The sequence below is a fragment of the Neolamprologus multifasciatus genome, chromosome 14 (genome assembly GCF_963576455.1).
Source record: "Neolamprologus multifasciatus chromosome 14, fNeoMul1.2, whole genome shotgun sequence".
In the NCBI taxonomy this organism is placed as follows: domain Eukaryota; kingdom Metazoa; phylum Chordata; class Actinopteri; order Cichliformes; family Cichlidae; genus Neolamprologus; species Neolamprologus multifasciatus.
The window spans coordinates 7,816,392-7,828,373 of NC_140452.1; the positions used below are offsets into that span (position 1 = coordinate 7,816,392).

Genomic DNA, 11,982 nt, shown 5'->3' on the forward strand with positions numbered 1-11,982 from the left:
ATTTTCATTGCTTTTTGCATCAGACTGATTTCTGCGTATAGGACACATGCTGGATTTTCTGTGAAATTGTTGTGCATATGCATGTTTCACAGTGCCTTGCCTCATTGCCTCTCTTTCGGTGCGCTACAGTGTCAACAGAATACAACACTTGCTAATGTCTGCTTGGAAACAGAGTTCACTAACACAACAAATAACTGCATCTCAGTTCAACACAGACTCCAACACAAACTCAGCATGTGGATGAAAACAAAAATTTGTATTGTGCCAGCTACAGTATTAGCCAGGAAGCAAGCTAGCATCAACAAGCTAGCTGTTACATGCAGAATCAAGAAATTCACCCAGTTTACTTTTTCCATTCAAATCAAGTGATCTGCAACAGCATTTCTCCAGTATTTCTGAAGATCTGAAGTTTTTCTTTGGACTGTGGCCTGTATTTACTCATTTTCAATCCAATTCTTGTATCTGACCGTTTCAAGAGGAATGAACCTCGAAAGGCTGCTACTCAAGGGGTGAACCAATGTTGTGTCTACACAAAAGAAAAATCTTGGCAAAGAACAAGTTTTAAATTGTGTCTTTTGGTACAAAGATATAATTTAGTCCCCTTTAGTTGAAATTATGAAAAACAACAAACATAATAAAGTTTGACAGTCAAAAATTTACATTTTTGCACCAAAAAAATGATTCCCAAGGAGCTGTTAGCCAGTCAAACATTGAGTTGTCAAACATTTTGACAAAACTCGATGTGGTGAACAAAATAACAAGTGGCATGGCTATAAAACTATCTATAGATAAACAGTATCTTAAGTTTTTTGAAGTTTCATTAGAAATGGTCTCATTGCAATTGTGGCTGTCAAGAAGCCATTTGTTACAGGAAAAAACACAGGGAGAAAAGGCCAAAGTTTGACACGAGAACCAGACTGAAAATCACTGGCAAGAGGTGTTATGGACTAATGAATCAAAATTTAAAAGTTTTTGGTTAAACCTCATCAGTATGTATGGATAGGGTCAAGAAAAAGGTTCAACAGTGAGAGTCTGCAGCCATCTGTAAAACACGGTGGAGGCTCTGTCATGGTTTGGATCTCCAGTGGTGTTCGAGATTTTGTCAAAATTGATGGAACTATGGACGCAGTGAAGAGCCATCAGACTTTGATCCATCATGCAATAATCATGCAATACCACCATTTGGAAAGCAACTGACAGGCAACAGCTTGATTTCTCTGTATAATAGTGATCCCAAACATACTGTCAGTGCAGTAAAAGAATACCGAAAACGAAAAACACACAATGGAACGCTATCAGTCATGGGCTGGCCTCGGCAAAGCCTAGATCTCAACATTACTGAAGCAGTGTGGGATCATCTTGACAGAGAACAGAACAAAAAGGCTTTGAATGTGCCTCAATAAGCCTGGAAAACTATTCCTGAAGACTATTTAAGAAATTGCAATGAAAGCTTCCCTGAGAGAGTTCACCCTGTGTTGGAGAATAAAGGTGGTCAGTTACTGATTTTCATGCTGGTTAGAAATTCTATTTGTGCCATATATACTGTATGTCCACAGATGTTTGCACATGTTTTAATAAATTAGATGTTGTCATCCATCCCCATGTCTAAATGCTCCTTTAACTCCAGTACATATAGTATTACTCTTCTCCCAGGCTATACAACTAAGTATAATGTCAAGACATCCATAAAAAGCAGGATTTTTGAGGTTGAAAGAAGTTAGAATAAAGCTGTAATTTAGACAATCTACCTAATCTAACAGAAATATTCCTTAAAATAAATAAATAAATGAACAAATAATCAAACATGTACAGCACTGCTTAACTGTGGAAGTAAAGGAAGTCAGACATGTAAATAGCCCTGATGATTTGGAGGGTTAACATATAATGACCTGCTACCTCTTGGTCAGTCGCAGAGCTATTGTTGGGTTAATAATGAACATTAGCACAGGAAAGATGAAGGAAGAGGGTTTTATAGTTTTCAGTAACAGTGTGGGTGTCCCCATATCGCAGAGACAGAAAAAATAGGTTGAGGACACAGAAAATGGATAAAATGTAAGCCAAGAGAATGAGGTTAGTCGTTGATATGTTTCTGTACGATCTGGATTAGTGGTTATGAAAAAGTCCTTACGCTAAGCATAATGTCTATAGTGAGACTGAGATTATTTTTTGAGGAATTAAAATATTTGATTTTGGGGACACCCTGAACACAGTATGCACCACCAGTTTATTTGAACGGCAGTGAAACCATGCTTTACATGAATAGTGCTAATGAAAAGCTCTACAGGCCTAGAACAAAATAGTTTTGGGGGCAGTGATATTAAAGGGCAAAAAACAGCATCATGTTCCAAAAAAATGGGAGTTTTTTTTTTTTCTTGAAGGCCACTTGCAACGTTCTTGAGACATGACTTAAATATGTGCCCATATATCAGTACACTGAACAATGTCCCCCTCTCATGACTGTGACACAAAGAGCAGCATCTGTTACGCCATACTGACACATTACAAAGAGTTTGCTGCTCAGACACGAATAATGAGACGTACAATGATTGCTCTGTTTTATCTCATGAGGCCATCTGTCAGTCATGTTTAGAGTTAGTACAGCTACACTTACACAGGGTACATAGTTTGTCAGATTGCTTTACTCTACCATATATTATCCTAAAATCGGTAAATAGACGCCATAAAACTGACTTCATGAACACAAGCAGAGCTGTTCTGCTCATACCGAAGACAGATGTGTTACTCTCTAAACACTGACCTTAACTACAACTCCAATGGGAATATAAGGGATCCTAATAGCACACTACTTGTAAACCCTCCGTGGTCAATGAGTACCTTGCAATTTCTTGTTGAGCAGCTATCAGAACAGAGTAAACAGACTTGGTATGCTGATGGCTAGACAGATAGCTTTATAGTAGAGGGCTGAGTGACCTACTAATTCAGTAATGCGTTATTACAGACTGCACTGGAAGTATGGGGAACAAAAGTCAAAGAATTGGCATTTGAACACTTATGAATACTGTACACTGTAATGTATTGTTTAATACATTATTACAAACTAGAAATGTGTTTGTTTTTTTCAAACAGGTTTAAGTATACGTTTCTAATTTGGGTGTTTATGTCTGTGCATAGAGTTGTGCGGTTCAGTTGGCTGACAAGTGAACTCATTCTTTAAACAACTGTAAGATATTTTAACCAGACCACGAGGAAGGACAAGGAAGTTATAACATCTAAATTGCTCAGTCAGAGCTGCTTCACGGAGCTTTGACCTGATAAGGATACGGGGCGGAACTTGAGGTTACAGAGGGGTCAGCAGGATAAGTCCAACCACAGACAGGTGATAAATTATAAGAAAAGCCTGGGCACTCATACAGTGAGAGGCAGGGCCGGACTGGGACAAAAAATCGGCCCGGGCATTTTGACTAGAGACCGGCCCACCAAAAATGTGACGTCATTCAGGGGTAAAACCGCAAAGAATTCTGGGAACTTATGGCAAGAGGTACTAGCGCACGCAGGCTTTCAATTGAACTCAGTTACACAGCGATAAAAAGAAACACAAAAAATGGCAAGAAGCTGTTGTATTATTAACTGCAATAGCCGGCGGCCGCCTCGGGTCTCTCCTCCTCTTGCCTCCCCTTTCCCTTATCCACCTGCTGGCCTCCACCATTTGCTGATGTTGCTAAATCTGTGGAAGCTATGCCATAGCTACCACCAAACAATTCAGTTATTTTTACACATTTGGCAGCGTCTGCCTGAAGGGCTTGTTTCTTTTTGGCCCTAATTTTTTCTGCACCTCCTTTCCTTTTTTTTGTTCTCCATTTTCTTTAGTTCGTCTATAAGATTGCTAAACAAGGGGGCAGGTGCATCCAACCTCCTCGGCTGTAATTGGTCCAGCCCAGAGTCGATCATGACCAATTGGCCAATCCAACACCTTTCATTATTTATACCCTTCCAAATGCCCGGTATGCCCGATGGCCAGTCCAGCTATGGTGAGAGGACTTGCTCTGTGTTGGTGTAGGGGGACTTTTTTACTGGAATGATTTTGCTCTAAGAGTTCAGGTTACTGCAAATCAATACAAAATTGTTCTGAATAATCACTTTTGAAATATGTCTACCCATATGGGAAATGTTTCTGGGAGTATGACAACGTGTCCATCCACAGACCACAAGGGGAAACTGAATGGCTAGATTAGCATAAAAACATGGTCACAATAATAGTCGGAAAACGTGTATTTTTAGAATCATAAAAAGAAATATGGTATACTTTTACTATACCAATATCAAAATTTACTGTTATCTTTGAAAACTTTATGAGCTCAGTCTCAATTGAATAGTGAAAATCTGTGGGGAGAACTTGTGTGTGTGGTAAGGTTTCCATGCTTTACCACTGAATTGAGTGTTGGGTAAGGGTTAGAAGTCATGCTTATGTCAAGCAAAGCCATCCCTCAACTCCCCCTCCTGATTCTTCCCACTCTCAAGTTAGACTCAGACTAGGGCAGCTGTTGCTCAGGTGGAAGAGCAACTCATTTACCAATTGGAAAGCCAGTCTCTGGTTCCTGGCTTCTCCCATCCTATGTCAAAGTATCCTTGGGAAAGATACTGAACCCCAAGTTGCCCTGTGTGTGTGTGTGTGTGTGTGTGTGTGTGTGTGTGTGTGTGTGTGTGTGTGTGTGTGTGTGTGTGTGTGTGTGTGTGTGTGTGTAATTGGCTGAATAAGATTTGCAGTAGGAAGTACTTTGAGTGCTTGACTTAAGAAGAAAGGTGCTATAATAATTTCCAGACTGTCCTACTTTAGCAGATAGATGTCGCAGATGATTTCTCATTTCAATGTGAGGAAACTGATATGGGGAACAAGTGTTTTTGCACAAGTTGCGGTTATGCATTTTACAGCATAGTTGACTGAAAGTTGTCAGAAAGTTATACTCACAAAATTAACAAAGTTCAGTCCTCAGCTGTTCACTTTATCACCTCATCCTTTCTTTTCCACCAACAAATGTAAATTATTCATGATCATGAGTGATCTCGGCACTCACAAGGAATCATGTTTCCACTCCTACAACCCAACACCAGCAAGCTGATACACTGTTCACAATACTTTAACTCACACAACACAAGGAGTCACTTTACGGCTGATGCATTCCTTCACACACACACGCACACACACACACACGCACACACAGCTTTTACAGTGCATGTGGGTGTGTGATAGAATGGATGCAAAGTGGTATAGCTGTTACCAGTGCGTGTTTATTGTGACAGAAGATAAAAAAAACAGCTGATTTTCAATAGAAAACTAAGCTGATATACTGATGACAGTTTATAGTATGCTGACAAATTAAAGATAAAAAAAAAAACAACATACCGGGTTGCTAGTGTAGTTTCACTGTGCTTTGCCATTCTACATTCTATGCTATATTAAGTCTTTGGGGAACATGGATTACCATTTTTCCAACAGATCTTTCCAACTTGGGCATAGCGAGCTCAGTCTAACTTTATGGACCAAAATTGTTGAATGACCTCTCTGCCCATGGTAGGACGGCTTCCTCACTGCCTGTTTTAAAATATGTCTTAAAATTAGATCAAAGTGTTCTTACCTTCTATTTATTTATTTTAGTGTTTTATTGATTAGCTTTGTGTTGTTTTCTAAATGGCTTGGGGAAAAAAGCAGCTGAACTTACTTAAGCTATGTGACACCCTTTTACCTCTCATCAGCACTTTGTCAAACTATGTCAACTTTGTCAAGCTTTAATGACACTTTGTTTCTTGTGGATGCGGTAGTGTCATCATAAAAGACACCACTCCAATGATGATAGAAATGTTTTATCGCAAGTTACAGAAACCCAGACTTTACCATTAAAATGTTCCCCACATTCGGACACCTTATTACACAGGTTAACATTTTTCCTTTAATTTGTCACCCGTCTGCATATACTTCATCCAGTAAGCACACAAAGACAGTCCCTGTATTAAAAGCTGACAGCATTCTGTAAAGTTTATGAGGCAGTAGCACCAGTGAGGAGAGTTACTTTGTGCTCCCTGTGTCTTTAAATCTCTTTGTCTTTCACATAGGCCAGCCACTCACAATAACCCACTCAAATCAAATCAAAAATCCCCAAGGAGTATGCTCCGGGATGGGGGAGTGCCCCATCTCTTTTTTTCGGGGATGACTACCGGCTGAGTGTAATAAAGGCCTTTGTTATGCTGCCCTGCTGCAAATCTGTGTTGTTAAAGCTCGCATGGCAAAGAGCACTGAAAGTGGCCAAAATTGAATGTCACAGAAATGTTTAATCGGTCACACTGATTAATTACTGACTGCGGCAGCATTCAAGCCAAAGAACAAGACAGAAATGTATAAATGATCACATGAGGCTATTCACTTTGTTTTCGTCAAAGTGATCCAAGATATGTTTTAAGCCTGACTCTGTCTTACCTGGAGCAGGACAATAAAGATAAGGATGGAAATGTCTTGAGTTTTGGTTTTATAGAGCTTGTGTGCAGGTAGACACACGGGTTTAACAGGTGCACAGCTGCTTGGATACTGCATACAGTGTCCTAACAACAGTACATTTAAAGTGACAGCAGACTGAGTGCAGGTTGTTTTAGTCTTAAAGTGCACAGTTGGGAAGTAAGCCTTTTAAGTTAGTAACAGTTAATGAGTTGCTGTCTTGCCGTATTTTTTTAAGAAAGAAAGAATCTATCAGCCCACTTACGTCTTTTACTCCAGTTTCTGATTTTGAAGTTAAGTTGTCCTTCTTCACAAAATCGTGCCACTTTCACTGGTAGTAATACAGCAGTCCTTCAGGCTCTGGACTTCCATAGCATTAGGCACTAGTGTAAATCTGTTATAGTCCCAGTGGTCTGGTTTAAGGCAGGGAAGACTCCAACAACTTCACTGTGTGGGTAAGAACCCACCACTAGATCAAGCATGGTGCCTTTTCAAATGACTACTACTGGTGTGGGACTAGTGAACTGTGGAAAGCCTGGAATGGATTTCGGAGTGGACCGTGTTTCATAATTTACTTATTTACTTATTTTGATTTACATAAGTTAAAACTAAAAAGTCACAACAGGCTTTTTAAATACTTCAGCATTTAAAGGCATAAGCCTCCGTAAGCTGGCGGCTTTACTAATGTTTTCTCCACTAAGACATATCTGTTTCTATTTTTCTTTATCTGCACAAAATGTTAACTGTAGTATACTGCACACTGTAACAGTCATCAACGTTTCTGGTAATGTATAAGAAACAGGCTCCTCTAAATCAAGGCTCCCTGGTTACCTGGAAACTAATTTTTAACTATTTACTATATGTCAGTACTGCTCGGCTATCTCCAAAAATGTAAAATTGCCATTATTTAATTGAGATACAAGAAGAAGTTACACCAACAGCTAACTAAAACATTTAAACCTCCTGATTAAACAGCACACTCTCTCTGTGATCACTTGCTTTAGAAACGTTGCCCTCCCCCTGCTGTCTGTCACAGCCGTGGTTTCCCTCCCACTCCTCCCTCAGTGACAGTTCAAAGTGTAGCAGCAACAGCCATCAGCCTGAAATGCACCTTACAATTTAAACCAGCCCACCAATCACCAGCCTCTTAGGCAGTAACAGTGGCTAGTAACATTTGCACAACAAAAGAGAAATCTGATTCATCAACCCCCCCCCCCCCCCCCCCCCCCCGCCGCCTTCACTCCCTTTCCCTACCACTGTGACTCCTCCTCTTCTGCCTTTGTGTTCAAACTCAAAATCCCCTTCTACCCCTGTGACCCTCCTCCTCCTCCTCTGCACTAATCTCCTTGTGCCCCACTGGATTGACTGCTTCACCTCTCGCTACACTGCGACTCCCCCGCCCCGCACCCCTCAGGACGCATCGCTGACTGGCCTCATTTTTGCAGGACCTCCTCCTCCTCCTCATCTGCCTTGCTCGGATGAAGCATGTGTAACAGCCACAGGCACAAGGTGTAATGTTGGCAAAGAAAAAGCAATAACAGGAGCAGGATCCTCAACAGGAAATTAGCTTTGGTGCAGGTGTCGATGTATGCTGATTAGAATAACGTTTGCAGATAAATATCACTCATGAGATTTTTCAATCATGCCTACAATAACAGCATGTAGCGTTCTGAAAGAGAATAGATTTGATCTCCCATTTTCCACTGTGCTTAGTGCTTAAATGTACTGGTCACATTACAACTAAAAGGGCCCTCTTTATAGGTACTTAAAAGCTCCCTCACACACACACACTCAATATATAAGGCTCCCATGGGGTTTGGGGGCCACCAATATAGAGTTTAGCCTTGGAGTCGCTTTGTATTTCACATTTAGTGTTTCTATAGCAACTGTGGACAAGTGGACCCCCCTTTATTTTGAACGCCATTAAATACCCCACCCCCGTCTTGAGTTTAGTGGGGTTTCCCCCCGCACACACACACACACGCCAACAGACGAGGCTGTGTCTAGCTCTAGTTTAATTGGTAATGAAAGCTCAGGGAAGAAGAGCTTTCAACAACCTTTTTAATAATTTTAAGCGTTTTATGACTGAGAAAAACAGTAAAACATGTTTCAATCATTTGCAACAGGTGCACTAAGGATTTGATGCATAAATGTACTTCTTGGGAATATTTTTTAAGTGTCAGAGAAAATAAAGCAGATCAAAGAAATCCTAAGTGCACAATAAAGGGAATGTAAAATATCACATTTTTGGCTTCCACTTCCACACTTCCAACAAAGGTTTTGGGTTTCTGACTTGGAAATCATCGCTCACTTGGTGCATCAGGTTCTTTTAAAGATCCTCTTCATGAGTCTGAATACAGTGTTGTCCCTGATAGCTTTGGAAGTTCTCTCCCACAGGGTGTCCTCCTTCCACATACCCCGACCCTTCCTCTCAGCTTTCACCTCTGCCCTGTGCAGTCGCCTGTGGAGACGCCAGTAGAGGCGCGAGTCAGGGAGGACACCAGCTACGGGGGCAGTGCGAGCCAGTCCGAGCCTGAGTACCTCTTCGTTCATACAGTAGCTCCTCAATGACCCCTTCTGGAGAGATGGGAGAAGACAGGGAAATATCACTTTATAACTTGAAATTAATTATTCACTTTTCCACATAATGGAAGGAGGAGGAGGAGGAGGAGGTCAGCGCCCTGACCCACTGGTATTCAAGACAACCATCTCACCCTCAACGTCGCAAAGACAAAGGAGTTGATAGTGGACTTCCGGAGGTGCAGAGAAGTACACACCCCCATCACCATCAACGGCGCTGCTGTGGAGAGAGTGAGCAGCTTCCGCTTCCTTGGTGTACATCTGGCTGAGGATCTTACGTGGCCAGTACACACAAACAAAACAGTGAAGAAGGCGCAGCAGCGCCTCTTCTTTCTCAGGAGACTGAAAAGATTCGGCATGAGCCCCCGCATCCTCAGGACCTTCTATCACTGTGCCATTGAGAGCATCCTCACTGGATGCATCACCACCTGGTACGGCAACAATCGCAAAGCTCTCCAGAGAGTAGTGCGATGCTCTGAACGGATAATTGGAGGTGAGCTTCCCTCCCTCCAAGACATCTACAGGAAGCGGTGCCTGAGGAAAGCGGGGAGGGTCATCAAGGACTCCAGTCACCCCAGCCATAAACTGTTCAGACTACTTCCATCAGGAAGGAGGTTCTGCAGCATCCGGTCCCGTACCAGCAGACTGAGAGACAGCTTTTTCCACCAGGCCATCAGACTGCTGAACACGTCATAGACACCTCACCTTCACTACTGGAACTTCAACATTACGCACTACATACTGTACATTAATGCCACTTGTTTTGCACAATATCCAACTACAAACCTCTGTCTATTTTATATATTTTATTTTATTGTTTACTCTATTTAATTTGTAAAATATGTATATACACACACACACACACACACACATAGAAAAACATATTTAGTATACACGTCCAGTAATGCATATACTATTATATATTGTACATATATTTAATAGTCTCAGATTTAGCCATTCTTATATTTTGCTTGTTTTACGTTATTGTATTTTGCACAACTGTGTTGCTTGTGAAGCTCGCACACAAGAATTTCACTCACATGTACTGTACCAGTGTACCTGCACATGTGATGTGACAATAAAAGTGATTTGATTTGATTTAATGTTTGCCTTACCCTGCTTTGAGACACCAAACAATGCAATATGTCGTCCTCTCGGCTGATAAGCTTCAACCACACCATTTGGGAAGGGGCCACATTCTTCTCCAGCCATAGTTTCCCCTCTGGTGTTAGCTCCACTCCTGCAAGATGGACCAGCAGCAGGGATGTAGACACATCTGAAAAGAAGAAAGACAAAGCATTTACCTGACATTTTATGTATTCTGTTTAGAATATGAATTTTGAGCAAGGCCTGCAACTGTATTTTTTTTGTAGTGTGAGCATAATGTAACAGTTTAGTGGTGTCACTACTGAAATGCTGCATTTTACATTTAACAATAAAGAAAAAAAATTGTTGTTAGACGCAAAGACAAATTGAACCCTCTCTATACTAAATGACTGATCATTTTTGAAATCTTGAGTCAGGTGGGGCAAACGTGTTATCTGTGTCCTTTGTGAAGTAGCTGATGCTGCACCTTATGATTTCATTGCTCAGTGACTACTGTGACCTGATATAGTAGCTAACAGGCTTATCTGCCACTTTCAGTCATGGCAATTTAATAAAATATTTCCGACTTTGCAAAGTAAAAACACCACAATTATATTATGGTGCAAAAAGATTAAATAATTACGCTGCTAAGCCATAGATTAGTGGCTCTGAATCGTATAGACCGTGTATTTCTGGTGTGATAGTGCACATGCTTTCATGATCTCCTCTCTCCCGTATTACCCTTATACTTTGAAAGTAATGGAGAGATAACAGGCAGATAAATTGGGACATGCTCCACTTTAAATCCTTTCTCTGTGATGGAATGGACTTTCCCACGAAGGCTGACGTTCCTCTCAATAAAGCGTGCGGGGATGTCACACGCAGCTTGAAATTTTGTGATCTACAGAGGTGGAACAAGACAACTGAATGACTTATTCTAGAAAAACACAGAAAAAATGACATCTTATGTAGTAGGATGTCGAATTGCGAAAGCAAATTGAGATAGCACACAGTGGACACCTATCAGCAGGGTGAATGTGCAACTGAACATTTGAGGGTCTTTCTCCCTTACCAGTTTGATACTCCTTGCTATGACAATTACACCAGCAATGGCCAGTCCAGTGCTTATATTCTGGGGGAGACAAGAGAATAGTAATGGGATGAGAGTGACGTTACCAACCAGGCTAAAGTGCTGGTCACTGATAATGCACATGAGCACTATACTCGAAGTGAAGTAACCATGCTGTCTGTACATCGCATCTTTCAAACAAAGGAGACCCCTACCCGCACGAGCGTTAAATTATCATCTGCGAACTGAGATATTAAAGTCACGATGTTATGAGGCGCCGGGGTTTCTCCCTTTCTTTGTTGTCTGTCCCTCATTTCCTCCTCACTTTCTGTTTCTCTGGAAGTCTGCGGCATGCTGTTGACATTTTCTCGACGCATCCTAAGCCCCGCCCACTCTGGGGAGGGACGCTTCACCAGTGAAGGCTCGTTCGGAGGCTCCGCCTTGTGGTCTGCTGTGGAAATGACAGGAAGGTGTGCACGTCCAATGCGTCTGAAAGCATCAAGTTCACAGCCCGTGTGACATAAAAAGCACCAAAATAACCAGCCCGGTGGATGGCGAAGCTGTTTACTTAGCGCTGCAATAACGTTGAGGAGGGGGTAGAGAAAAAGTTGTCCATGCAAAAATGCAGCTGAGGTTCACATTATTGAACACCGCTGGGATCAGTGACGTATCCATCTTTGTCTACACAGTTTGACCTAGATTTATTCATTATTTAAAATCTTCCGTTGAATTTATCTGTTTATGTCTTTTTTTGTTGTTGTTAGATTTAAAAAGTATGAAGATTTAACTCGTGATTGATGCC

At 41.4% G+C, this 11,982-nt stretch overlaps 2 protein-coding genes across 2 annotated transcripts in view; both read right to left on the bottom strand.

The window, feature by feature from the left end:
* Positions 1 to 7,639, bottom strand: part of LOC146503469 (1-phosphatidylinositol 4,5-bisphosphate phosphodiesterase eta-1-like) — a 75,116-nt gene extending 67,477 nt beyond the window's left edge. Inside the window, exon 1 of the mRNA XM_085183993.1 lies at positions 6,711 to 7,639. The gene's annotated coding sequence lies outside the window, so the exon portion shown is untranslated. The remainder of the gene's footprint in view (positions 1 to 6,710) is intronic.
* Positions 7,640 to 8,492: 853 nt separating this feature from the next.
* On the bottom strand, positions 8,493 to 11,597 carry miso1 (mitochondrial inner membrane subdomain organizer 1). The gene is made up of 5 exons (XM_085184006.1): positions 11,396 to 11,597; positions 11,184 to 11,243; positions 10,853 to 11,012; positions 10,141 to 10,301; positions 8,493 to 9,022 (listed from the first exon to the last, which is right to left on the bottom strand). Exons 1-5 carry the CDS (start codon positions 11,555 to 11,557, stop codon positions 8,765 to 8,767), a joined length of 801 nt encoding a protein of 266 aa, XP_085040132.1. The 5' UTR covers positions 11,558 to 11,597; the 3' UTR covers positions 8,493 to 8,764.
* Positions 11,598 to 11,982: the final 385 nt, after the last annotated feature.